This window comes from Trachurus trachurus (genome assembly GCF_905171665.1).
Source record: "Trachurus trachurus genome assembly, chromosome: 23".
NCBI classification, from domain to species: Eukaryota; Metazoa; Chordata; class Actinopteri; order Carangiformes; family Carangidae; genus Trachurus; species Trachurus trachurus.
The window spans coordinates 11890627-11918580 of record NC_139912.1 but is presented as its reverse complement, the minus strand read 5'-3'; the positions used below and the strand labels follow the sequence as shown (position 1 = coordinate 11918580).

The 27954-nt window shown below is 43.4% G+C and overlaps 2 protein-coding genes across 2 annotated transcripts in view; one reads left to right on the top strand and one right to left on the bottom strand.

Moving 5' to 3' along the window:
- Positions 1-27954, top strand: part of cacna2d4a (calcium channel, voltage-dependent, alpha 2/delta subunit 4a) — a gene marked incomplete at both ends in the record, with an annotated part of 80833 nt that overhangs the window by 26616 nt on the left and 26263 nt on the right. The gene's annotated exons all lie outside the window — the stretch shown is intronic.
- Positions 16-26364, bottom strand: lrtm2a (leucine-rich repeats and transmembrane domains 2a). Its single transcript, XM_083999759.1, has 7 exons — positions 25835-26364; positions 18855-19044; positions 6702-6931; positions 5951-6076; positions 5344-5432; positions 4875-5032; positions 16-3572 (listed from the first exon to the last, which is right to left on the bottom strand). The coding sequence occupies exons 2-7, from the start codon at positions 18928-18930 to the stop codon at positions 3034-3036; spliced, it is 1218 nt and encodes a 405-aa protein (XP_083855885.1). The 5' UTR covers positions 18931-19044; positions 25835-26364; the 3' UTR covers positions 16-3033.

The window sequence follows — 27954 nt, the reverse complement described above, 5'->3', positions numbered from 1 at the left end:
AGTTTAGATGTTGCCTTTTCCAGTTACTGCCCCTGCGTCCCTGTGACGTTGACAACCATGTTAACACTTGTTGCTTTAAAATGTATTTTCACATTAGTTAGGCGACTATTGTTGCTGAAGCGCACCTCGATTTAATTTTTGCAATGCAAACTTGGTTAGTATTGAACTGAGGGATCAAATTGTCATAAATCAAATTCTAGCTTTTGTGCATCTTGACTTATCATGCATCCAACTCGCTTAGTCTCCCACAAATAATTTTGTAAATGCAACTTTTCTGGGATGTAGCTGTTGAGGCATAAACTAGTGTTTTCCTCATGAATGCAGCTGAAAATGTGAGGGTGTAGAGATTGTAAGAGTCAACATTTTTGCTATTTAATCATAAACATTCCAGCTCAGCATTTCTCCAACCCTTTCTACTCTTAGCTAAATTGCCTTTAACACAGCTTCACTTTGTTTTAGTTATGATGTGTGGATATTGGAGATGAAATAATACCGCATTGAAAAATGCTGATTTGGTATCTCTAACTTTAAGATCTGATGATTTGGGGCAGCATGACTCACTGAATGCTGTTTTTCCAAAACAGTTGCACAATAAAACCAAAAGTCATTTGTAGGAGACAAAGCATTCTTTACAGCAAGTGAAAAATGTCATATTAACACTAGAAGGTTACCTGCATCACTCAATGCTAAGGTCAACATGAAAAATTTCAGGGACGAGGCAGCAACATCGGGCCCTTTTACACTCTGGCCAAACTCTTTCTATGCTTCTTGCAGAAACTTTACCAACTATTGATCACAAATAAAATGAAACACGACAAATAATCAAACATTACAGAGATTTTAAAACCTAAAACAAAAACGAATCATAGACATTATAAACACAACAAAAGACAAAAGACATGAATTGATACAATAAACCATAAACAGTTACGTCAAAAACATTTTGGGGACTGCTGGGCCAACACACCATAGTAGAGACTAGTATAGTAATAATATTTATCTTCATCATACCCAGGTATATGATAACACACTATTAATATAAGTTTACTTCCAGCCAATTAAATTTGAGAGGGAACAATAGTTCTACTGTAGGGGAGCAATATGCAATGAAAGCCAAACTTTGTTCATCACTCGAGACACAAACATCCTACTCTGCTAATGATGAAAATGTTAAACGTCTACATAAATATTTCAAAGGCATAAATTAGTAAAATAAAAATAATATGCAAACAAACCAACTTGTGAATGCATCGAGAACGTGCACTAATCTAACGGATTCAAATAAGTGATGATTGCTAAGTTGGTAACAGAAGGACTTGGCAGTGACTACATTTTCCATGGAGAGTGGCAGAGCTTCCATTGCATATTGCAGATCCTTCGGAGAAAACGTAAGGGACAACAAGGTGGCAGAAGGGATGGATGGACGGATGAAAGGAAAGAAAGGAGGTGGAAATCTTTAAGGAAGTGTGACAAACTTTCCATAAATAGCACTATAGCGGATGGAAAGATGGATGGAGCGATAAAGGGACAAGAAGGAGGAAGGGGGAAAATAGCAGCGTCTTTGTTTAATCCCTTGTTCGTCATAATCCCTCTGGGCAAATCGTCCTTGTTAGAAAGAAAGAGAGGGAAGGGGAGAGGGAGAGGGAGGCCAGAGGGGAACTGATTGGGGAAATAAAGTGCAGGAGTCTGAAGTTTGTAGTCCTTAGATGAATTTTTGTAGTCTTTGCCAGGCGACAGTGTTCTCTGAGATAGTTTTTCCATGCCGTAGTAGCAAACTTTCACCTCTGGGGGTGAAATCAGGCTGAGAATGAGCTCTGAACAAAGGTGATTTGCTTTAAAGCAAAGTCTGTGGTCCTTCATTAAAACCATTGCGAGGATCTATGAACCAGCCCAGAAGCAGAGTCCACGTAACACCAGAAAATGTAGTCAACCCTTTTTCATGACTGATCGTTATCATTTAACAAGCATCAAGTAAGCAAGAGTCATTTTCTGAGGAAAAGGGACAAATACAGGAAATTCCAGTTAAATGGTTGCTCTCCCATTTAATTGATTGATAACATCCAGAATGTGGTCCAGACAGGGCAGAATCTATATCCAGCCATCCACAAATTATCATTTTGTTAATTCAGATGGTTTCCTGTTGTACATTGCACGTCCGTAACAAGTTTCAAGACTGTCAAATAAAATCTCTGTGTATCCCCCCAGTGTTCTCTATGCCACAAAGCAGAGAGGTGTTGACTAGATAAATGACATCTTTTTGTGTTTATCCATGATGTTTCCCTCATTTCCTCCAAGCTTTCCAGTTTTGGCTTTCTTTGGGATGAAGAGGTCCAAGGGAATATCAGAGGAGCATTAGGCCAGACGAGGGTGAAGGGTCCTGGGCTGGGGTCCTGGCTTTTTGGAGGAACTACTGGCTTTGGAGAGGTTTAGGAGGAGAAAGATGCAAACAAAATGAGCCGCGCACTGCCTAATACCACAAATATCTCTCATTATTGTAAATACTGGTCCAATCGCCACCGTACATACTGTAAATCCCTGAAAATTTAATCCACTTTTAGCGAATACCGACTGAGCGTACACCACGAGTGTCTTGAGTGTCTTGCAACAGCTAAAATGATATGTGTCATACTCTGGTTTTTTTTTCTCGGCCAATAAGAATGGTAGATTCTGCAGCAGCCAACAACAGCAGTAGGTGGTTGGTAGGCGAGTTGGAGGGTTGATTGGTAACAAATACCGCAGTAAGAATGGCTCCAAATGGAAGAGAAAATCAGGGAACAGATAAGGTATGTGTGTGAGGGAGTGTGATCAAGAGGGACAGAGAGGAAGAGGGTTAAAAATAGAAAGAGGATGAAGAAAGGAAGGCAGAAAGTGGGAGAAAGGTGTCAGTTTGAGAGTCAGAGCGAGAGATACCGTAACCGTCTGTGTGCATAAAACAAACTCTTCCATCTCTCCCCTCTTTGAGCCCTTTAAATTTTTCGCCCTTCCAACCTTCACCCTTTGACATGCCAACCCTCCCCCCGTCCCATTGCTCCTCTAGGCCACAGAGGAGATCTGTTTCTCCTCCCTATCCTCCCCGTCTGCCTCTCCGTCTCCCATCAGCGGCTGCCTCTTCTTCAGCTCTCTCTGGTATTTGGCCATCAGGGAGGCGTAGATGCAGCCGTACGCCGCGGCTGCAACCATCATGATGCAAACGATCCCGCAAACCACGCCGGCAATCACCACCGTGCCGATGGCCCGGCGCACGCTCACGGGTCTGTAACGGGCGCGCACACAATCCGACGAGGGCTCCCCACCACCCCCTCCTCCTCCTCCTCCTCCTCCACCTCCCGTGTTTGAAGAGGAGTCATCACCAGCATTGGCGCTGTTGTCAGAAATTGGTGTCGCCCCACTGGGGTTAAGAGCGGTCCTGCTGCAAGGTGGAACGCCTTTTTGTCCGGAACGGGAACCCTCGCCTCCGCCGTTCTCATCCTCAAGTTGGAGGCAGTAGTTGAACATTTCCACCGGAACGCCGCGGATGTCTCGCCCACGCAGATCCTTGGGTAGCGTGCACTCCACTGCGTCCACCTTCCCCCCTGGAGGAGAGAGAAAGAGGTGCAGAGACAAGAGGACATGGAGAGGTCATTTATAAAATGCCTTATGCCTGTAAAGCACTCCCAATTAACTGAGTGAGAGGAAAAGATAGAGAGGGGGGTGGATGTGCCAACACTAGGATGAGTCATGAATCACTTAACACACACACACAGTTTGCTGTGCCCTCTACACTAAGTTGGAGATAGCCTCAACTAAGCTCTTCTATAATTCATGAGATGACATGCCAAGCTTCAGCAGAGCTCTAGTATGTGTTTGGAAGAGAGAAATATCTGAGTCACTAATTCCCACAAGCGGCACGAGGGTGGGGGGATCTACTTTGTTATCGTCGCATTCCGCATTTGTTTCTTCACATAGTATTCGTCTTGAGGTCACGTGCTGGAAAAACACTGGTCTGCACCCCACTGATATGTTAAGCATCAGAAACAATAAGATAAAGGCTGAGGATAATAGAAAGACAGAATGAGGAAAGTGGTATTTAGCCCCCAGATGCTTTTATCTCAGCGTGTGACAAAAGAATCCCTTCTGCAAACACAGCTCCCTCTCCAAATATCTCCAAATATCCCAGCTGTGTGCGCCTGAAGTGGTTCAAAGCAAATAGAAGTCAACATCGGCTGCTGTCACCGAGCTTTTCACACTTGCTCGGTGCTTTGTCTTACTTTCTGTAACACATATCTTGCGTCATCTTCCCCCTTTTAACTAGACGCTGTCATGCCCTCACGTTCGCCAATGAAACGTCTCCTTGTAATTTCTTCTGCTTCTGTGATGATTATTAAATTATCATGTCCGCCGTGTGTCAGTCTCAGTCTGAAGTGTACCGAACTGAGCCGGAGAGTCGAGGCCAACAAAGCAGAAGCGAGCAGAAAGAAAGCAGAAAGGAGAATGGAGCAGAAAAGAAGACGAGATGCTTCATTAGCGGGGCAGCTGGGGCTCGAGGCGCCGAGGTGAATGTAGATTTTTACACATGAAGAGAGAGCGGAGAGCAGCTGTGGTTATCTGATGTACTAACAGCCTGCAGAGGCACGTGGGTAACACACAGAGTACACATAAACACACAATGAGCGCGGCAATGCGCGTTCACACACCAGTGCAATTATATTATGTGGTTAGAAGTGCACAAATGGAAGCGCACACCTTAGCCTCAGCTATCTGAAGCAAACCAGTATCCTCGAGTTTCCGCCCACCGCTTCGTGACTCCTCTAGCCTCTCTCGTCCCATCCACGGCTAATTCAAATCAAACACGCCCAACGTTTCACCGCTCGCGTTAAGATAAATCAAACAGCCACCTCTGTACAGCAGCCACTCCATCCAGTGCTTGAAATCGCGGAGGTTGCAGTCACATTCCCACGGGTTGTGTCCCAATTCCAGGTGTTGTAGGTTGGCAAGGGGCTCAAACGCTGCCCTCTCCAAGCCATGCAGCCTGTTACCCGCTAGCGACAGCCACCTATATAGGGAAATTTGAATAAAATTAATGTATTCTTTTGACCCCCCAACAACAACAAAAAAGTCTGCTCTTGTAACACTTATTCTCTTCTGACCTGATTCTGATTTATACCTCCTTGTATTCTGTTGTTTTTCCAGGAAACTCTGTCACTCGTTTCCATGACCTCCCACCTCCTCATTGAAAGGATTATTCTAAACTTTATAATCTGTGGTTGTCATGGTATTCTCGTGTTGCTCTGAGGGTTTGTGTGGGAACACTGGCTAAAAAGAAAACATGTTGGTGTAAAGTAGCTTGTGCAGATGTGTGGGTACCTGAGGCTCTGCAGCTCATCCAGTAGCCCCAGAGGAATAGACGACAGTCCGTTCAGAGACAGATCCAGACTCTGAAGACCCCCCAAACCCTGTAAAGACATCAACACCCCTTTTTGTTACTTTGGTCCGCTCTGTTCAAAGAGAACAAAGTCTCGTTCTCCAAATCTCCTGTTAGTATTATTACCTCCTCTCTTTGATTCCTAGAGACACAGCTAGAGACAGTTTAATCTTGTTTAATAAAGGGTCCCATCCCACGCGAAGTCCTGACACAAGCTCATCCTACAGACTGCCTTGGTTCAGATAAAAGTGGATGAAAGTGTTGAGCAAATGGTTTATTACTAATTTATCACCTGGACGAGAGCCTAGTCGTGTCAGCATGTCTGCTCAGGTTGGCTCTGCTCCTAAACAGCGTCTGTTGAGTCCCACCCAAGAGATGTAACAGTGTATCAGCACTATTCATGTAGTATTTCTGGTGGATTGACTGATGTGATGGAATACCTCCCAATAGCCTAATACACTTTGAGAGGAACTCGCTCTCATGAATTACAATCTAAAATCTGTCCTACACCCTGATTGTCCTGCAGTTTGTACCATGGACACTGCTTACCTGGAAGAGGTCTCTGTCCATTACTGTTAGTGAGTTGTTGTGAAGAGTCAGTCTCGTCAGGTTGGACATGTCTCTGAATAATCCAGCTGGTAAATGATCTAGGTAGTTGTTGGAGAGGTCCAGCTCCTAAGATACACACAAAGAATGACATTTTATCTTACAGTAAATATGCACTTGCATGTTTGACATATAGCAGAAACCCTTCTCAAGAAGAGGAATAAAAAAAATCAACTGCAACAAAACTTTTAACACCCACCCACTTCGATTTTAGAATAAACATTGGGTGCAATGGGTGTAATGTGTAAATGTCTGTGTAGAAACAAGCAGTTATTTCAGTAGCTATGTGTTCAGCATCTGATGTTATAACAGCAAACTGTTGTAGTAGGGGAACTAATGAGGTTGTGTTTACCCCGGCCCTTTTGGCAGGTTCGGTAGCCAATCCATCATTTTGAGCTCCTCTACTTTAAATACCAAGTTGGCTGGCTTTGCAAACAATATGCTAATGGTAAGAAGTCCTGCAAAACCTTGAAAATGTCAACTTTCCCTAACTTTGCAGACTGAGAGCAGAGGTTGTCTGCAGTGCAGTTTGTTCAATATGAGACTCAGCACAGTGTCACATTCGAATTTACTGTGCAAGGTCAGTGCAGAGACCACTAGACAGACACCACCGTGGTAAACAACAACTAAACAACACATTCAGCTACGAGGCAAAGAAAACTTCACCGACAACAATAAACAAAGGGCCGCAGACCTCCAGAGAGGAGAGGTTGGCGAAGGCAGAGGCTCCCAGAGAGGCGAGCTTGTTGTTGGCTAGCAGGAAGGAGCGGCTCCCCGGAGGCATTAGGTGCAGGGGAGGCAGGGACGTGAGGCCCCGGCCCCCACAGTCCACCACCAGGCCATCTGAGGAGCAGTGACAGGGAGGAGGGCAGGAGAGGGCCGGCGGCAGCAGCGCCGCCAGGAGGCAGAGGACACAGAGGAAGACTGAAGGGAAGAGAGAAGAAGAGAGGAAAAAACATTGGTTATTTAGCTTTTACTGTGAATTATCATTTCAGTGATGAAAGGAAATGAGCTGATTGTCAAAAGATGATAGAGAAGCTTAAAGTGGTAGTTATAATTAGAACTCAAGCTGAGGAATCGTTTTGTCATCGGGACTGTCAACTGAACTGTCCACAAAGTAATTGGTCAGTCAATCATTTAGACTTTTCACTGCTGTGCATTTTGTTTAATCTACTGTAAGTTTTAACCACAGTTATGCTGACCCTGAGACTTAAAGGTGAGAGTCGGAAAGATTCAAAAGACAGGAGAAAACGAAAGAGAAGCAAGATGGGAGGAAACAGCAGCTTAACCCTAATACAACAGCTTCCTATGGCATTGGCAGTTTTGATCTCTATTTAGGTGCTGGAATTAAATAGGAAATACCAATTTGTGTGTGCGGATTGCGGAACAGATGTTTTCAATGTAGAAACGTTCACAGAGGATCTGATTTTCTTATTGAAATGATTGGTTTTGCCTTTTTCAGAAACCGACCAATCCTGTAAACATAGGCCACATTCTGCATGAAAGATCACAGCAGTGAACACAGCCAGACTCATCATAAATGGTTTGTGTGTACAGCCTCCTCTATTACTAACTGGTGTGTCCATGGCAGCTGTCTGCTCTGCAGTCACAAAGCCATTGCTTTTTATGAAAAAGCTGCACTCATGAGTTTTCTTTTGTGTCGATGAGCAGTTGTGTCTTTGTCTCTCTGTGCGTACGCTCATGTGAACCTCACAGCAGTCTCTCTCTGTCTTTAGTGTCACTCATGAGGGAAATGCCCTCTGTTTTATTTAATTTTCAGTTCATTGTTGTCCTGCAGACTACAGTCATTTCATCATTTCCACTCATTATCTCTGTGTCTTTCTCTGGTTCCAGCCTCCCCTCCCTGCTTTCACTCTGTTGCAAGTCTTGTGAGTTGTTTCCCTCTAGCTCTTGATGACATTTCTGTCCTTCATTAATCATTTTCTGTTTTTATTTGCATCTGTCAGTCCATTCATTTTTATTTGTTTCTCTGTCTCTTTCTCCCTCTCTCCACGTTGTAATTCTCCCTCTTTCCCACTCGAGTCTCTTTATCTTTCTCATTCTCTTTCACTCCAAGTCTCTCGGCACCGCTCTGTATTCCCTCAGTGTCTCGTTACAGTGGCTGACTTTGTTTCCACCCAATGGCTTATCAGCACGACTTACGTTTTATCTGTGTGTGTGTGTGTGAGTGTGAATATGTGCGTGTGGATATATGCTTGTGCGCGCGTGTGTGTGTTAAGCACCAACAAAGCGTGATATTAAGAAAACTAACTCTGTCTAAACTCCAGACACAGACACAGCACTTTTCACTTCCCGACAAGACGCACTGCTTCACCAGCAGATTTCATCGCTTGCATCACTGCATATTATTAGCATATATTTCTCAGTGTGCCGTCACTGATAAAATATGCTTTATCTGTGTCATTAGGATGATATTTTATTCCCTTTAAAGAAGTCACAAATAGTGAAAATAGAATCTAGGAAATAATTTAGTCACAGTATAGATGCAAGATTTAGTGTAATTAATGATAAATGACGAGGAATGTGTTTAGAAAGGAAAGAAAGGCAGAACAATTTGAGGAGATTGTCGTGTTGTCTTTTGGATCAATGTTGTGATTGCATTTTAATTTGTCACAAAGGCAGAAATGTAGCTAATACCAGCAACTGCTCTTAGGCTTTTCAAGTGGCCCAGTAACCCTGAAACCAAAGGGAATTAAGCTGTCAGCTGGCTGAATGTTTCCTGCCATGACAAGTCAAAATGTCTTCCATTAATAATGCTGAATTAAAATAAGTGCAATTTCAGAATTCGAGCAGTGATCGCCTTGGAAGCAAGATTTTCATTAAAAAACAACTAAATGTTTAGCCCCATTAGTAAGTAGTTCAATTTAATCTTAATTTAGGGGCTTATTTTGTATGACTGAATGGGCTCTATGCATAGCTCCACTACTTCCTGAACGTAATGCTGCTCCGTTAGTTCCTGTCTTACATTATTGGACAAACTGATTAATCCAGGTGTGTCTGAGTAGTCACAATGGTCAGACACACCTGGATTAATCAGTTTGTCCAATAATGTAAGACAGGAACTAACGGAGCAGCATTAAGTTCAGCAGCATGAAAATGCATATTTTATTATGAACAAATGTGTCAGTGCAGAACTTTAACAAACAAGTATCGCTATGTGATTTATCTCGCTTATCTTTGAAATTTTAATGTTTCCATGAGGTTTGGATTTTTTTTTATTTTATTACATAACACTTTGTGCAAACCTCCGGAAAACACCATTGTGTCTTTCTGAGAACACACACTGTAACACCAGTCTAGAAATAGCATCGCTTCTCAGCCTGTTTTTACCTGGCAGACGGAATAGGACCTCCCTCAACCAGGACGCTGCCCTATTTCACAGACTGAACCAAAAAAAAAAAAAAAAAAAACGTTCAGGAAACAACGACTGTGGCCCAGTGAGAAAAATCAGCATGTGTGTGAAGTGAGCCCTCATGTTCCTGCATCCGTTATCCTCTCTGCTCCTGTATAATCCTAATCTCTGGGTAAAAATTAACTCCACTTCATAAATGGATAAAAGAGGAGATTTGAAAGTATCCTGAAGCGTCCTGGTCTGTCTTACTTTGTAGTGGAAATGCTTTGGAAGGCCCATCCCTCACTGCAGCAGCTCAGTAGGAGTCTGGAAGGATTTGGCTGTGAATTTCCCATATTAGGTTTGAAAAGGTGCAGAAGTACAAGATCTGTGTGAGGACACTGTAGCTCAGAGGTAGCAGCAATGTTATACAACTGAGTGTACGACAGAGAGAGGAAAAGAAAATGTTTATTTTGCTACTTATTTTAAATTGCAGTCATCTTTGCGCACCATTCATCTTCCCCCATCTAAAATATGGGTTTTATTGTGCAAAGTTATTCTTCCTCTCCCCTCGGACTTCCTTTCCTCTCTCCACATGGCGACCCGTGCCCTCACCATCCACTACTGTACATTATAACTCTCCCTCAGCCCCCCCTACCCCCCTCCCTCTCTCCCTCCCTCAGTGCTGAAGCCTATCTTCCAACATTTATGAGTGGTTTTAGAGGCTCTCGTGGAGGAGGTGGCTGTTGTTTCGGCTTATTTTAGCTGCTCCAAATCCTCTCTGCTGTAGTGCTCCATGCAGCCAAACCAGAAGGAAAACATTCGGCCACAGTCAAGAGGAGGAAGAGATAGGGAGGGTTCAGTCCAAATAAGTTTAAGTGGTTCTATGCAGTTTAATTCAGTCCAAACAGACTTCCGACTGAATCTTTTATAAGAATTCCCAAACACATGCCGTAAAAGTGCTGACATTTTGGGCAAATGTACGCTGGCAAAGCTCTCAGCGATGGGGAAACAAACTAAGACACGACATTAAAATGCAACAAGATGTTCCTGTTTGACTGAAGCGAGGCTTCTGAGGCAGCTCTCGTACTGTAGCAGCGCAGCACACATAGATGGACAGATATTGATAGATTGATAAACTGATTATTGTTTTATAAGGAAATCTATTCTGTGTACAGTAGTCGTCAGACAGAAGTGATGCTCATTAAAGATTTACAGTCAGATTGAGCAATTATTAATGATCAGTTGCCTTGGAATAACACTGTAGGAATTTTTAAATAGAGAAGTAGAATTATTGCTGTCATTCTCCTTTATATGAACATTTAATTTGATTTTGAAGGATAATGCAGTCTCTTTGTCTTGGCACAGAGGGAAAATAAACAATGAAGGATTTCTCACGATAGTGAAATTCAAATTTTTTCCACCTCTGTTGTTGCTTTCAACAGCCCACCTTTCTTTTATTTAATGTGGATCCTGGCACACAGTTTATAGTCCAAGTGTGTGTGTCTGCATATCTGTGTCCATGTGGGTGTTTGAAGCTCTGAAAAGCTGGAAATGAGACATTAGTCCTAAGTAGTCTTTCAAGTAGGACAATTAACTGTCAGGTTATATTTGTACATCTTTGTGTGTGTGTGTGTGTGTGTGTGTGTGTGTGTGTGTGTGTGTGTGTGTGTGTGTGTGTGTGTGTGTGTGTGTGTGTGTGTGTGTGTGTAGTCATCCTTGAAATGTCTCCTACCTCTGATCTAGGTACTCAACACCTATACACTACATTAACATCATTTCTGGTGTCATATGATGTTTGACAGTGGCTCCTTGGCAATGCTGCCATACAACTCCGGGGCCTCAGCTGTCTGTAAGTTTATATCCAGGGGCCCCTCGCTGACACTGGACCCAGCAATGATGTCACCACCATAGACACTTGTGTCACTGAGCCCAGTCGCATGTTACCAGGGGCCAAGCTGTTTTCCATGCAAGCAGCAGACTTGGTGCTATCTTGTTACTAGAACGACCAGCTGTCCCTCCACGCAACACACACGCTCCCTCGCTCGCTCCCCTGTACTTCTTAACTCTTTAATGTTTTACGTTGTGCTCTGTGCAAAGAGTCTGACGCAAAGCTATCCTGCAGCTGCAGCACCACAACAACATTTGAGTTTACCTTCATTTAGATAACAACCACTGAATGCTCTAAGAGGGGAAATCTCTCCAGCAGCAGACACACTCAACTGCTATGCTTCAGACATTTGCAAGCTGCAGTTCTTTTTTTTTTTTCTTTTTTTTTTTTTTTTAAATGTGATGATCTTCTACAAGTCTTTTAAGGACTTTTCACTTATCTCTGGCTTCTTCTGGACTTAATAATTTATCAAGTAATTGGCAAAATGTTCTAAAATGAAGTCAAGATACTGGGTTTACTTGGATACTCAGCATTTAGCTTATTTTAGTGCTAAAAGAATCCTGAATTTCAAAATAAAAGCTCATTTTAAAAAGACATCTGCACATTTCCTTTGAGATTTCTGTAGGATCAACAAATGCCCCACAGGAGCAATACTGCATGACACTGACAACATATTATGTTTTTGACATCTGATATATTGGCTGATGATACGAAACATAAGTGATGATCGTAGATCTGATATGACATGACAGATCTAGGAGGAGAGGATGTATCTTAGAAATGTGTTATGTGTTATATACGGTGTGTTCCATCAACACACTGTCAGGCCGGCTGGTTTATCTGCTGCAACAGTTTCTGTGTAATTTGTCAGAGACTGTTACATGTCTGATCTCTGCTGTAACCCAAGACCTCATTTAGTTAGCAGATGGAAAATAGCCAGCCAGCATGTTTGCGTGCGTATGTGTGTGTGTGTGTGTGTGTTTGCCTTTGACTGTTTGTGTGCGTTTGAATATCTCTATATACACTACACAGTCTACTGCCTCACAGGATGCCTGGCTTTTCTGGCTTAGCATAAAAAGGTATAAAAGAATACACAACACACACATAATGTCAAGGTCCCAGCAGTAACCACCACATTATTTCAACATTGACAATGTAACGCTGTGTTTCCGTAGCAACAAAGTGCCCAGATGACGTTAAAGGGAGGAGATGAGGCGTAGGGAAAGAAGTTTTTTTGGTTCACATTAAATCCCATCCTCCTAACCACATTATCTCTCCTCCCTCACGTGCACAAACCTCTCTCCCCTTATTTCTCGCAGGCACAACCGTGTTGAATCACTTCACACACACACAGTCGTGGTCGCGTACACGTACTATACACACACACACGCACACATCCAGCAGTTGAGGATAAGCAGCGACATGGTGTAGGGGTTTAGGTTGTGCTCCTGCTGACAGTGTGATGAGCAGAGGAGAGAGGAAGGAGGAGAGGAGGGGAGTAGACTTTCTCTAGAATCTTGATTTTTATACATTACGTCTTTTGCTTCTCCCCGTGGGATTACCTCCTATTATCTCTCTCTATTTCTGTCCTCCCTCTCTGTGTTTACTCTTGTCCCTCTCTTATCCTCCATTTCTCTCCCACCTAATCTCTCTCAGTCTCTGTCTCTCCCCTGTCCATTTCTCATGAATTCTGCATCGCCAAGACAGAATCATTATTCTGACTCGGAGGGGTGAGTTGGGTAATGTGTAGGCTGATCTGCCTCTTTATTTCATGCTATCCCTATCAATTTGTGGTGACACACACACGCTGGTTCACACACCACCAGTATGGCCCCATGGGAGAGCGCGTGACATGCGGTGACATTGTTTTTGTGATAGTGGCTATTAATTAGGAGGTGTGACAAAGCGATGGGGAGATAAAGGGATAAAAACAAAGGGGAAAGAAGTGGTGGAAAACTAATTATCAGCAAAGCGTCTGTAACGTTATCTCTTTGATTGGACGCTGATCCGTTTTTCTCCTGACCGCTCAACCTGGCATCAGTCTGAGGACGAATACATTCAGAATTTAAACAGGAAAATGAAGGACGCTCGGCTTTTGATGTCGCATCCGCGTCAATGTGACTGGAATGGAATAGATTGTGTCTTGGATCTTTGACAGGTCCTAATGTATGCCCACTCTGTCCTCCGAAACGATGGATAGACGGATGATATCGATCCAAAAACACACACACACACACAGTGTTTGAGAGACAGTTGTCATCGTGTGGTTTTGATGCCAGTTTTTTATGGGTTTATAGTTGATTATTGTGTTACTTTGAGGGTTGTAAACTGAATAGATAAATGCTAATTGGATACCCTTTTCAGAGGCGTGTGGAGTGTTCACGGAGACAAATCAAGCACATTTGAAATAGCTATATTATCCAGAAGCATTACCACGCATTTTATACGATTACTTGGCAAATAAAGTACTTTTTGCTATCAGGAATGAGCTTTACCGAGATCATCAGCTTATCAGCCTCATGTCGGATCCATATACTGGACTTGCTTTGAGTGTGATACTGTATCACTATCAGTTGGCGAGTGCTGAACTGCAGTAGTGCTGTTTGTGGAGCAGAGGATTATCCAGATTTATCCCTGCCAATGTCCTTTGAAAGTGGGCCAGTGCCATGTGTTTGTGCGCTTAAACATTCCTGTTGTACCTGCACCCAAAACTTATAAACTGCGGTCAGAAGAGGAGTGGAAACGAAGCCTTATTGGCGTACTGCTTCACTTACGAGCATGTGCAATGACTTGTGTGTGTGCATGCCGTCGTGTGTGTGCAGCCGGAGCTAGCAGCGCAAAGGTCACCTCAGCAGTAGGAATCTCCCCCATGTGACACTAGTAGCCAAAGTGACGTAGAGTTATCACAGCAACAACAAGCTATACTTCAATTCATCCACTAAGGAGGTCAGAGGTCAAAGCGCAGCGCTCTGACACAGGATAATATTTCTATGTTTGGACCATTGAGCCTGGGAATACCTAGAAATTTGCATTGAAATAACTATTGATTACATGCTTGAATTTTCCAGATGCTATAGATTGTTTGCCAACAAGCTGTTATCCCAGGTTGTATTTAACTCCAAGTCTCATATATCACGGTGTGAAAGGATCAGGCTCCGGTCCAGCCCGAATGCTGCACATAGACACGTCCTGTGTCACACTGCTGTGGCTTCCCGCCAAACCCAACATACCAGCAGGGTTAAAAAAAAAAAAAAAGTGCTCCCAGGTACTGAATTTAGCCTTTTACTGCACACTCACAGCTGACCAGTATCTTTAAATGGTTAACCCTCTATGGTACGCATTATGATGCCACTGGGGTAAAAAATGTTTGGAGTGTTTTTTTGTCTCAAAATAGACTAAATAAACATAATCTAAAGAAATGTTTTTAAATTATTATTTTAATTTTTGGGGATTTATTGCCTGTAGGCAACATTGTACCATAAATTTATCTAAATGTTATACAGTACTAGAAATACCAGTCTCTATACACTTTCACCTTCACTGGCCTCATCCTCATCTCAATTCTCACTCTCATCTTCCTCATCATCATCATAATAGCCTGAAGTTTGCTATATATTTTTTTCCAGATGGAAAAGGGCCAGGAAGTTATGTTTTCAGACCGTTTTAGTTGAGCAAAATGGCAAACCTGTTTCCTTTGAAAAGGTCTGCAAAAAAGGGTTTCAGTATGGCTTCCTGAAAGTAATTTGATAAATTAAAGCATTGTTATTTGTTCTCTATGGTCTTCTCTCTCTTTTAAAGTATTACAGCATTAAAAGGGATGCATTGTGGAGATGTGAAAGGCCAAAAAATGGTTTGTTGTTGGGCAACATGGTTCCATAGAGGGTTAAAGTGGAATTGGCGTGTTAAACAGTTGATTTAACAAGCTGATAGCTGCTGCTGCTGCTGCTGAAGTTAGTTTTCAGTGCGATACGGCCAGTTGAGCCCCAGCGTGGCTCTGATCCAAACCTAATGCTACCCCCTTAGTCACTGCACTGTGTTACAGCTGTACTCCAAGAATAATGCTTCAACCTTAGTCACTGTGCTATGGCTCCATTCCAAACCAAATGTTTTAACCTCGGTTGATGTATTAAAGCCAAATCCTCACTAACCCCCCACCACCCCTCCCTCCCTTTGTCACTTTCTCTCTTACTCTTTTGATGGGACGCTATGTGGTCAGTTAATCTGCCGGCTTTGCAACAAGGTGCATAAAACACACACACACTCAGTACGACCAGTTAAGCTACAGTGTGTGTTTATGCGTGTGTGAATGGAGATTAAGTCATGCCCGCTTGTGTGCTAATGTGCATGTGTGTGTGTTGTGTCAGATGAGACAGTCTGCTGGGATCACGGAGGCCTGGAGGCACCATATGGTCTCTGTGTCGCTCCTAGACCTCTCTCTTCCCCTCTCTCGCCTCTGCTCCTTCATCCTTTCTTCTCCTCCTCACTGTCTCCTCTCGTTCGCCAAGCCGCTTTGATCTGCCATCTCTTCTCCTCTTCCTCCTCCTCCTCCTCCTCCGCCTCCCTTCCACTCCCCACGGTTTCCATCTCTTTTCCCACTTCCTCTCTCTCGCACTCTTTCTGTCACTCACATTTTATATTCTCCACCTCTAGTTTGCACTTAAACTTATATTGTCTTTTTCTTTGCCATTCTCTGTCACTTATGAGACACTTGGGATTCTTTTACTTTGGTTTCTTGAAATTGTCGTCCCACTTTCTTGTACTTCAGCCTCAAGGTTTTGCAGTGCTAGCTAATATCTCCATGGTTATTAATGCTTTATAAATCACTTGTAATCCACTTACAGTAAGACTTTTCAGCTTTTTATGGGCTCTGGTATTTGTCCTTCAGTATTTACTTTTTTGAGCTCTTAATTTCACCAGAGAGACTCTTGAATGCAATTTGCTTTCTAAAAAAGGAGGTATTTTTTAAAGTATATTTTTGGAGATTTGCCTTTAATTGATAGGATAGTTGAGAGAGACAGGAAATGGGGAGGCAGAGAGAGGGGGACATGACACGCAGCAAAGGGCCACCAGATTCGGCATTCGAACCGGGGCCGGCCCCACTGTAGCCTCTGCAAGGTATCTTGATCGTATTCAATCATTTCATATATTTAACCGCAGACTTGATGGCTGATTGAAATGACTGAAAGCCGCAAGAATGTATTGTTGAATTCCTGTATTTCACCAAATAGAAAGGACAGCAGCAGCCAGAGGAGCTCATTAGTGTTTTATAACTGACTCACTGCTAATTAAAAGTTTAAGGTTAAGTGTGATTTAGCAAAAAGTGACATTTCATATAATATTCCATTTCTCTCCCCTCCATCACAAGAGGGAGTGTTTGCTTTTGCTTGGATTAAAAGAAGAGTTTTATGAAGACTATTTCCTGTCAACAGTGACATATTTTGCACAATTACAAATCATTTGATCAATGTACATGTTTTTGGTGAGAGAAATGAACTATGGTAGATAGATAGATAAGAGAACTTGGCAAAGCAAAATTTACTTCCAGCCACAAGAGTTTAAATGGGCTTGGACACTCGAAAAAAGAAAACCCATAAAACACCCTCCACAGCCTTTCAGAAATATCATTTCGCTTTCTGTCAGGTAACAAAACTCCATCATAGTTGTGCGACCATTAGTTGGAAATATGGCAGACACTGGCTGACACTGAAGAATACTAACACTTCTGGACACACTTTCTATTTTTCATCGTGATCTGTTTTCTGTCTCACTGAGAGCTTCTAGCTTTAGCGCATGAGCACACCTTTGAGTTTTGCACAGCAGTTGGCAGGAAACGCATCCTTCTTGCATCCCCCCTCTGTTAAATCTCATCTAAACGAACTTGAAAGGAAATGAAATACACGTCCTTGATGATTTGATTTTCAGCAATGTAGTAATCAGTATTTTTTGGCTCAGATTCTTTTGGGGAGGAGGCTTACCCCTTTTCTACTATTATATGCACGATTTTGCAGTGAGTCAGTGTGTGTGATTGTGTGTGTGTGGCATAATGGCAGAGATCAGAGAGCCTCCAGGCTTTGCAAGAGAAACACAGAGACAGTGATGAAGCAAAGAGAGACAGGGAAAACACCTGCTGTAAAAAAAAAAAAAAAAGCTTGGCAATATCGATAATGCAGATTTTATGTCACTGAATTGAAGTGAGACTGTCGGGCAAATATTGTACAACATTCACGCCAAGAACGTAATCTGGAATTTTGATGAATTCCTGTTCCTAAAAGGTTTGAGCAATACTGTTTGTGTAATGTTTGTGGGGATAGAGTGAAATGAAAGAGAACCTGAGGCAGATAATGGAGATGGATTGAACTTAATTTGATGCCGTTACGAGGGGAAGGATGAAGAAAAAAAAGGTAGAGGACAGGTGAAGAGACAAAAGAGGAGGTATGGGCTCCTGTGACAGAGACAGAGGGAGGCTGAGCGGCCCAGAGGGAGGTATATATATCGACTTAGAGGTGCTGTGTGGGCGTGTGCAGGTTCTTGACAGATTGTGTTGCCCTGTTATTTAGTGTCTTCAGTGTTACACAGCAGTTTGTGGGGGCGTCTTTGCCAGACACCTCTGGAACAATACCTCACCAACAGGAGGACAATGATCCACCAATTTTGTGGTCTCTGTGTTTTTTTTTTCCTTTTTTTTTGTAGAGTCATTCCTCTCCTGCAGTGAGCGCACGGTGTGTTGGTGTGCTCATGCTTGTGCCGTGTCTTGCCGTGTCGGGGACGCACGACAAAAGAGAAAAACAATGCAGAGATGGAGCCCTTTGTGTTTGCCTATTAGCAGAGGAAGTGTCTGGAATCTCTCAGAGAGCAGGATCCATCCACTCCACTGTCTAATCCACAGCACGCACACACCACACACACACGCATGCATGCATAAGGCTGTCGTATCTGTTGCTATGCCACCCGACTTCTGATAGATTTTTGTTTTGACTGAGTGTACCGGTGGTAGGAGGTGGAAAAAGAGAGAAAGATTATAGGCAGAAAGAGATGGGGGGGAGTGGGGAGGAGCAAAGCAGGGGGAGGAAAGGGGAGGCAGGTGACAGAAGGGGAAGAGAGCGGGGAGTGAGACAGAAGCATGTGAGGGGGGAGATACAGAAGAAAAGAGGAAAGAAAGGGAAGAAGACAAGTGATAGAAAATGATATAAAGGTAAAAGGGGAAGAAAACAAAGAGGAGCGAAAGGCAGACAAATAACCTGTAGGTCTCTCCTCTGTCACTCTGCTTTGTTTCTGCAGACTGTCGGCTGTATTAATACATACAGTAATGTGGCAGTTGACTGGAGGACTTGGCACGCGGCCACAGCATGCTCAATGGCCTCATCCTTCGTGTGTGTGTGTGTTGTGCGTGTGTTCAAGCATGCTGGGCATGCTAACATTAGCAGCTGTCAAAACAGGCAGTGTTACTCCTTTCATGCGTAGTTAGGAGTACAATAGATGGGGATAAACTAGATCAGAGTGGAGCAGGAACGGAAGACCGTTATTTCTTTTCCTCTTGTCAGTTTCTCTTATCTTTCTCGTTTCCTTCTCATTTTCTCAATCCGCTTTTTGTTTTGTCGACTCACCAGGTCTCGCCAAGTGGGTGGTGGCACCGGGAGAGGGGAGGCCTATGCCCCCGGGGAGGTGGGTGTGGGGGGGCATGACACAGAGCTCTGCAGCCGTCCTCTGTCGGAGGGGCGGGGCTATGGGGGTGTCAGGCCGCCATGCCTGCAGCCTCCACTAGGGCGGCGACTGCAAAAAGCTACAGCAGAACACCTGAGGAGAGAGAGGAGACAGACAGATCATCACTTATCTGCTATTTGCACATCCAAATGTTTACAAATCTGAATTCAGAGGCCACATGTTGCTTCTGGCTCATTGCTGCACAAACTAATGTGCGCACACACACACACAGGTACAGTATACGCCAGCAGAGGGCTAAAGCAGCGGGGCGCCGTGTATGTGTGCGCTGATCTTTTTGAGTTGCCTTCCTCGCATACATTAAATGTGTATTTCCTTTCCGAATGTGTGCGAGCTCGTGCGCATACGTACATGTGCGTCCGTGCACGTGCGCAAGCTTCACAAACAGCCCCCTGGTATTTCATAGGCATAAATAATAAATGTGTATGTCTTTGGCAGTTTACACAATCAGTTTGCCTTTCCCACAGACAGACCCCCCACTGCCGCTGTCTGGCAAAGAGACGGACAGAGGGAGATAGAGAGAGAGAGAGAGAGAGAGAGAAAGCAAGAATGACAGAGAGAGATGGAGAGAATAGATAGAGGAGAGAGGAGAGAGGTAGAAGCGGAAAAATACAGAGACAGATACGGGGAAAGTAAAGTGGAATCTAGGAGGATGAGGAAGAAATTGTTGGGAGAATGAAAGGAGATGTGTGATACTGTTAAACTACCCTTGAGCAAGGCAGCGAGTGCATAGAAAGTGGTTGGGTGCAGCTCAGGCACAACTGAAGGTACAGTAACATAGCAACAGCTGACATCTGCTGAATCTGTTGCTTGCTGAGTTAACAATAACAAGGATGTCACCCCGAGAAAACATGACGTTAGCGAAACACTTAGGTTGTAGATCAGCTCTGAAAACTCAAATCTCGAAACATTGTCTTTTTCCAATAAAGAATATTCACATTAAATATCACAAGACGGCTCTGTACTGTAGCCCTCAGACCCGCGGCGCTAAAAGAAAAGCAGTCTAGTGAATGGGTTGCAATCAGTCTGCTGCATCAGTCGGGTAAATATAAAAGCATGACCCGTTCCAATTACAGCGAGGTAATGAAACACATCCCACATGCATTGCAAAGGAGACTTCCTGTCAATGTTGAATCATTACAGTGAAAGTAGGTGGGGAAATTAACACAGGAGAAAACTTAGGTCGGAACCTCAGTCGCCACCACACGACTGATGCAAGTCTGTGGTCTCACACCCCCCCGGGCCAATCAGTGTAATTTTGAAAACGCTGGAGTGCTGCTGCGAGATGTGTCTTTTCCTAAACTATCATCAAAACCCAATCAGCAGCGTGTGAAATATGGCGCTAATCAGATTAGGCCTGTTGTTCAGTCAGTGGTTAGCTGGTTGTGGAGAAAACTTGCAGCAGGAGCAGACTTGTTCCGGCACCACTCAATTTTGCCGTCAGGCTTAACAGAGGTGAATAGGTGTTTGCACACGTGTGCGTACACTCTGTGGATGCATGTGGAGTGATTATGTAAATATGCACCTGTAGAACCATAAACAGGCATGTTAAGCAAACATAATCCAGAGAAGCAGGAGGATGAAGTAAAAATAAAGACGGGGGAAAAAGGTGCATGGTAAGTTATTTACAGCTGTTTATGTATGAGTGAGTGAGTGGAAACTGGAGGAGGAGAAGTGGGGGAAGAGGTGAAAGAAGAGAGAGGGTGATGACGAGGAAAAGATGTGTAAAAAAGAGACAGTGATGAACGAATAAAAGAAAATAAAGGCGAGGCAGGAAATGCCCGAGGGGGAGGGAGGGTATAAATAAGTGCAGTGGGTAAACAGGGAGGACATTAAAATTCTCCGCCACGACCTCCCAACTGTTTTGGTGTGTGATTGTGTATGTGCGTCTCAGCGGTGCTATTTGTGTTATCATTATTGCTATTAGTACCTGCCAGATACTGAGCGAAAAAATAAAGCGCTCGTCTAATCTCTCAGCTCCTCTCATCTCTTTCTTCTTTACACCGTCTTTCGCTCCTTCCTCTCCCCCTTTCCATCCTCTCGTCTTGTTCCTCCCTCCTCGTGACCTTCATCTTTCAATATATGCCACCTTCCTTTCTCTCCGTCCCATCTCTCCCATCCTATCTCTCCCCCTCCCCGTCTCCGTCTCTGTCTGCCTCCCTCCTTGACAAAGCAACGGAGGCATGTACCGAGGATATTCGGCAGATGGATTTCCTGCATGTGATTAAAGTCACATTAGCCGGGCTCTACTGGGAAATTTGAGTTGTTCTTTTCAAATGAGCACATGAGCTGCATTTGAAAAATTCACAAGTGCTGATGAGAAATGGAAGGAACTCAAGGAATTTGGAGAGGATTCCTGCCTCTGCTGCAAATTTCAAGATGTTTTTCCCCTTTTCATTTTGCTGGGTGGTGTGAATTTATTTCAGCACTGAAATGGTGGCAGAGTGGAGCTGTTGTGAATATATGTTTATTTACTGTAGGGTAATAAAAGAGCATACAGTTTTTTGTTTTCGTTTATCACTTTACGTGCATCCTGTGGAACATTTTAGAAAGCGTTCTTCACGCGTATCTTTATTTATCCTTTGTTGTAGTTGTTCATCACATTAAACATTTTCTGCGTCAGTTTCTAGCTGTGTGAAATCAATCTTTAATTCCTGCTCCAGCTTTTTGGGGCTGTGAGTGCTGCCTTGCTTTTTTGCATGTTGGCCATTAATCAAATGATTCATGGATTTGTGTATGTTTATTTTTGATTTATTTGGAGCAGGATAAAGTGTTTGGCGGGAAAGCGGCGAGCCACTTTATGAGCCGAGAGAAAAATCACTCAGTCGTTCTAAATGCCCGCATTGATAATAAATAGAGTAGCGGATTTCCATCAGGTTTAGTGCCAAATGCAGGTTGTTACTCGTTGCCCTCCGATTCACACCTCATTGTTTTCTGTACCATCTCAGAGATGGATGAGAGTGGACGAGTAAGAGAAACGTATACATCAGAGCTCATGGTGCCAGAAAGTCATCATGTGCACAGTCATGCTGGAATTGTCCTTTAAATGATGTATTGGGGGGGTGGAGCAGAAGGTCACCTCTGCAGCCACATATTACTGTCCAGACATCGTGTTGAATGGGTGCTGTGCTGGTAAGCCGGCCTGTCAGGCTATTCTCAGAAAGCTTTTTTTAACCAATTTGACCTGGACACAGGGGCAGCTAAAATCCACACATGTAACCATGCCTGCACACACACACGCACACACATACACACACACATAAATACTTCAGTGTCCAAGTGGCGCCTGCATGTTAAGGAATCAAGTATCACCTCCTCCCTTCTTCTGGGCTCCTCTGTACCACTTCTCTAACCTCTCGTCTTCCCATCTTCCTTTTTTCCTTGTGCGTATTCCTCTAATTGTTTCCTGTCTGCACTTAAGTCGGATTTATTCTCCACAGGGGTGTTACTCTGGCTTCACGCGGAGCTCCGACGTGCATTTCCTCCCAAAATTTTTACCACACACTTGGGGGGGCTGAGATAACAAGTAGAGACTTCCAACTTCCAACTGTGAGTGGTCAGCTTGGGCTCTTTGTATTCCCTCCTTTTCTTTTTCTGACACAGTTAGAGTGTGTGGAAAAGTGAAGCAGCCACACTCAAATGACACATTTATACTCGGTGATTTATCCAAGCCATTTCCAGTGCAGTCCTTTTTTTTGCTGTGACCATTACACTGCGTGAAAGTCAATAAAAAGAATGCGTGCGGGCTGATTGTGCGGCTCGCTAATCTTGTTTGCAGTAGCTCGACAAATAAGTGTTTTGTGACACATCTGTCACGGCCATCTCTAGTGCAAACCTCCCCGTCATCGCTGCATACGATCAAGTAAATGAAACAGAAACACGTCGCCTCAGGTACATAATGAATCCTCAACAGCTGGATTATGTACAACACAGACAGTTAGTGTTGTGTTGTGTTGTTGCTGCACCAGACAATGTAATTCCCATCTACGGTACTACGAGACAATCAAAACACACAGAAGCTTAAATCCTGCTGTACTTGGCAGACGTGTGTCTGTTTGTGTGTGTGTGTGAGTGAGAGAAAACTGCATACGTGTTCCTCCCTTTGCCCGATTTTCCCACTTAATCCCGTTTTCCAGTGTTCCATCTTTCTTGTGACAGGCCTACTTGGTTTGACTAATAGTTTTTAATCAATATGGCTGGAATTTTGTCCAATTTGCAGGCAAATTGAAATCCGGCGGCACACGGAGACAGTTACCCATGTGTGAAGGCACATATATATATGTGTGTGTGTGTGCGTGTCTGTGTGTGTGTGGCCCCTGAATGTGTGACAACAGACACACGGACCAATCACTCACCTTCACCTCTATGCATAATTATGTCTTCACTCTTTACACACGCACGCACACACATTAGTTGGCCTTAAGGGGTCCATCAATGTCAGATCATTTGACAAAATGATCCATTGATTTACAATAAAAGAGGGACAAGGAATGAAAGGTCATAATGAGTGCACACATGCTGAGGTGTTTTCATGTGTGTGTGTTTGTGTGTGTAGGTGTGTTTGGTAACACAGGCAGAGAGAGACAGAGGCAGCCAAGCTCCCTAGATCAATTTTTAATGGCTTTCTTACACAGGAGAGAGGGGAGATTGGGGCAACAGAACACACGCAGGAACACACATGCACAAACACACACAGACGCGAGCACATGCTGATAGCTTGACAAATAGATCCACATGCGTTGACAGGCACATGGTGCAAAAATATGTTCAGATCTATAGTTGCACATGCATGGAGGTATGCAGACACATAGTGTAGATAAACACACTGAGTCTGCGTGTCTCCATAAACACACTAACTATGTACCAACATAAATGTACATACGTAGCATACAGTACATGTCATAAGTCAGATATACACTAGTATGACTGTCTATTCTGGATAAAATATTATGATTTTCATTAACTTTATTGTGTTGTTTTTTTTCTTTAATAAATTTTCTTTAATTTCTGTAAACAACACACTTAGGTAATAAAACTACTCAGTTATGGCTTCAGTGGGAAAAAGGATTTGGCATGTGAGAGCTAATTCTTTTCTAATGATGATCACTTCAGTTGTTCACCACCTCATTACATGTTTTTCACTTTATTGTTATTATAGTACTGTTGCTATTATTAAGTTTTGGTATCTAAAATCCACCTTTTTTTTAACACAAATCTAACAAGAATATAATTGATGGGAGCAGAAGGGTCATAAGTGTGGTTTTAAAATGTGTATTTTGATAAACTGCGTCGGACACGTTGGACATTATTTCATCAGCAGTTTCTCAACACCTGTCAGTCCAGTCTGAGGTGTTAGCCATGTGATTGGTAGACATCAAAACTACTGAACTGAACTGACCACAGACTCAGTTAATGATCATATTGCTTTATCCGGGATTATGTTAGAGTGCATCCTTGTTACTTTAGGGACGCGCTGACAGCTCCTTTTCATTTTTAACTAATGTAGCAGCAAGAGCCCTGTGGACATCAGGGTGGAGCGGCTCACACCAATGCACCATCGTATAATCACAGTGCGGCTCATGCAAGTGAATTTCTTTTCTTTCACACCCTCTAGAGCAGGGCTAGAGTCTACAAAGAGTTATGGATAAACAGCAACACACACTAGCCTACACAGTGGGCGCCAGACAGAGAATCAACAGGATACCATGTAATTGAACCTATCAAGGGTTCAAATTGATATAAATTACATAAGATGCTGTGAAGGTCAGACAAGAAATGTGAGTAGGAAAAACTAGCAAGGAAGTGTAAAGTGTAGATCAACAAAAAAGAGTTTAGTCATCTTGAGTTAAGGTAAGTGTTTTCTTTGCTGTTTTATTTTAGGAGAGATCACATTAATTGCACTGTATTGTATATAGAGTTATAGCTGAATTTTATAAGAAGTAAGTAGCTCTTATACTGGGCCCTGTGTCATAGTAATAGTGTCCACTAAGTCCTCACAGATACAGTAGCACTGTGAGGTGCAGCAGTGTTGGTGTGGTGCCCAAATGTGGACCTGCAGGTCACATGACACCTCGAGTTTTAGAGGCACGTGTCCATTACAAAACACATTTCATTTAATGACTCTCCTGGTGTTTGAACTATTATGAATTGCATGTGTTTAAAATATCTGACTTTATTCAATAATACAGACAGAGCTGGACCATGACAAACACTAAACTGGAAGTGACAAAAACTTTTTGGGCATTTTTACCGAGTGAGCAGCTCTCACAGAAATGGATATACTGCCATGTTTAAATAGTTCTTTTAATATGTCTATGAGTGGCAGCCCGGGTAATTTTAACCAGTAGCCACAATAAAAATAGCAGTCCCTAATGTCATATTATCACACGTTAGGTGAGACCATCTACTGTTGATGACCTGCAGGATAGGTCATTATTTCCACACATTAGAGCTGCAGCATAATCTTTCTTTAATTCACTTCACTTAAATCTTAATTCACTTCACATAAATCTTATATTTGTCCATATTTGTGTGTGAATAAACTGACGTTGTCACTCCCTGCCCAAAACCACAGCCCCAAAAATTGTAATGAATGTCCATATTGTGTGCATCTAGGAAACAGGTTGACATTTTCAGCATGCAGCCCCTCACAACACGCACTTTTAGCCCCACCAGAAATTTCGGATTTGTGCGGGGAGGGTAAAAAGGAAAAGAAGCAAGTCTGTCTCTGTCTCTGCAGTTTACTTTGTGTGAGAGTACGTCTTTTATTTCCTGTCGTAAAATAAGAAGAGCAGTTATGATGAAGCATGTGTGCGTGTGTGTATATGTGTGAGTGAGACGAAACTAACACCACAAACACGCTTACCTTTCAGAGCAAATATCTCAGACAGCACCAGCCTTATAGATATCTGCCTTCAGCCATCATGCCCCTACCAAAAAAATAAAATATCCCAAAAAAAAAATAAAAAAATAAAAAAAAAGATTCAAAAATAGAAGAAAATTGTCCCCACTTTAGGTAAACAAATCCATACATTCAAGATCCTGGTGAAATGAATAATGTAAGAATAATCCTGCTTTCTGTATAGAGACAATCCCCCCGGCTTCCCCTTCAACCCACCAATGAATTGTGAAAAAAGGAGGGATTGTAGGGGGGAAAAATGAGGGATTGTAGAGAAAAAAAGGAGGTGAAGAGAGGCTTAGAGACACAAGAGGAGGGAAGAGAGGATAAGGTCCTTAGAGGGAGAGGGATGGAGACAGTTAATCCTTTTCTTCCGATCTATTCCCTATATGAATGATACGTCCAGCGCCGTCCTGCTCGCTGGCTTTTGCGCCGCTGTGTGCGTCTGAGAGGCATGTGTGTGTGTGAAAGAGAAAGAGAGAGACGAAGTGTGTGTGTGTGAGAGAGAGACAGAGAGAGAGGGAGAGAGAGAGAGATACAACGGCGTTAGGTTGCTGGCGTCACGCGCTAGCCCTTCTGTGTGTCGCTATGTTTGTGATTCCTGCACTCAGCACACGTCAGAGTGTGTTTGTGCGTGTGTGTGTGTGTGTGTGTGTGTGTGTGTGTGTGTGTTTATCCACACATGTACACTTGAGGGTTGTCTTTCCGGTGTGTCCGCGTGTGCGTGTGTGTGTGTGTTTGTGCCCCCACCTCCCCTTCTTCTTTTCCGTATGTGTGTGCAGTCGGGCATGTGGCAGGAGAATATGTGTGTGTGTGTGTGTGTGTCTGTGTGTGTGTCTTGTCAAATATAGTAACATTAGTGTATGCTGCTTCTGTCTGCCTGCAGCCCTCCCACTGTGACAGAGAGAGGATGAGGGAGGTGGAATACAGAGAGAGTGATAATACGAAAGAGTGAAAGCCAAAAGAGAGAGAGAGGGAGAGAGAGGAAGGAGAAAGTAGAGGGAGCGAAAGAGAGAGAGTGGGAGGTGGTGAGAGAAATAGATAAGAGGTTAGTTGAAAGCAGATAAAGGTAGGAGGGAGGAAGAGAAAGAGGGAAGCAGAGGGCAAGGGGGGAGATGGAAGGAGGGAGAGAGAAAGAGATGCGAGAGAGAAAGCTGTAGCAGCGGAGGGAGGGAGGGAGGGAGGGAGGGATCATCTGATTTCATTGAAGATGAGAATCTCCCTCTGCCTCATGGGCTTTTCTCCTCCCTCCTTTTTTTTCCCTCCTCACGTCTCCCTCGCTCGGCTTTCATTTTCATTCTATTCCCAGTGGCAGCTCTCGTAGCGGCTGGCTTTCCTGTGTACGGGCTCGTGTTTGTGTGTGTGTGTGTGTGTGTGTGTGTGTGTGTGTGTGTGTGTAGAGCGTGTCCGTGCATGTGGCTGTTGGTGCACACCTTTTTGAGCGTGCGCACATTTGAATTCCTGACATGGCAGGGATGAAACTGTGGTCCCCACATCGTAAAATATTAAAGGATGAGATTATGACCGAAGTTTAATCCCCAAGAAATGAAGTGAGTCAGTGCAATGTCCTCCGAGTTGTGTGTGTGTCTACGTGTGTGTATGTGTGTGTGTTCATTAGAAGAAATCATTACGAAAAAGCGAAAATGTTTCCTTTGGAAGATACCAATGATGAGACAGACAGAAGGAGGGAGGGCAAGGGAGTAAAATGTGTGTGTGTGTGAGGGGGGGTATTAGCTGGAGGAGGGACTGTGTTGTTTGTTTTCACAGAGCATATAATTACTTGGGTGCTTCCTTATATGGACTGAATCATAGTTTACACACACACACACACTGTGCTGTTAATGAGCATGTGAATCATTTGGCACGGTTGGCGGCGTCTAAGTGAGAGACTAGTTGTTTCCATAAGGGATAAAACCAAAACTTTTTCAACAGCCGAGCATCTTCTAATGCCTCTCTCAGAGGACACCTGCATCAAGTCAAACACTTCAGGTGTTTTTAATACTGAGCTTTCTCCTAGCCTCTTTCACTATCTCATTGTTATTGTGCTGTTTTTACGACATCAAATAGGGATGTACCGAATCCTGATT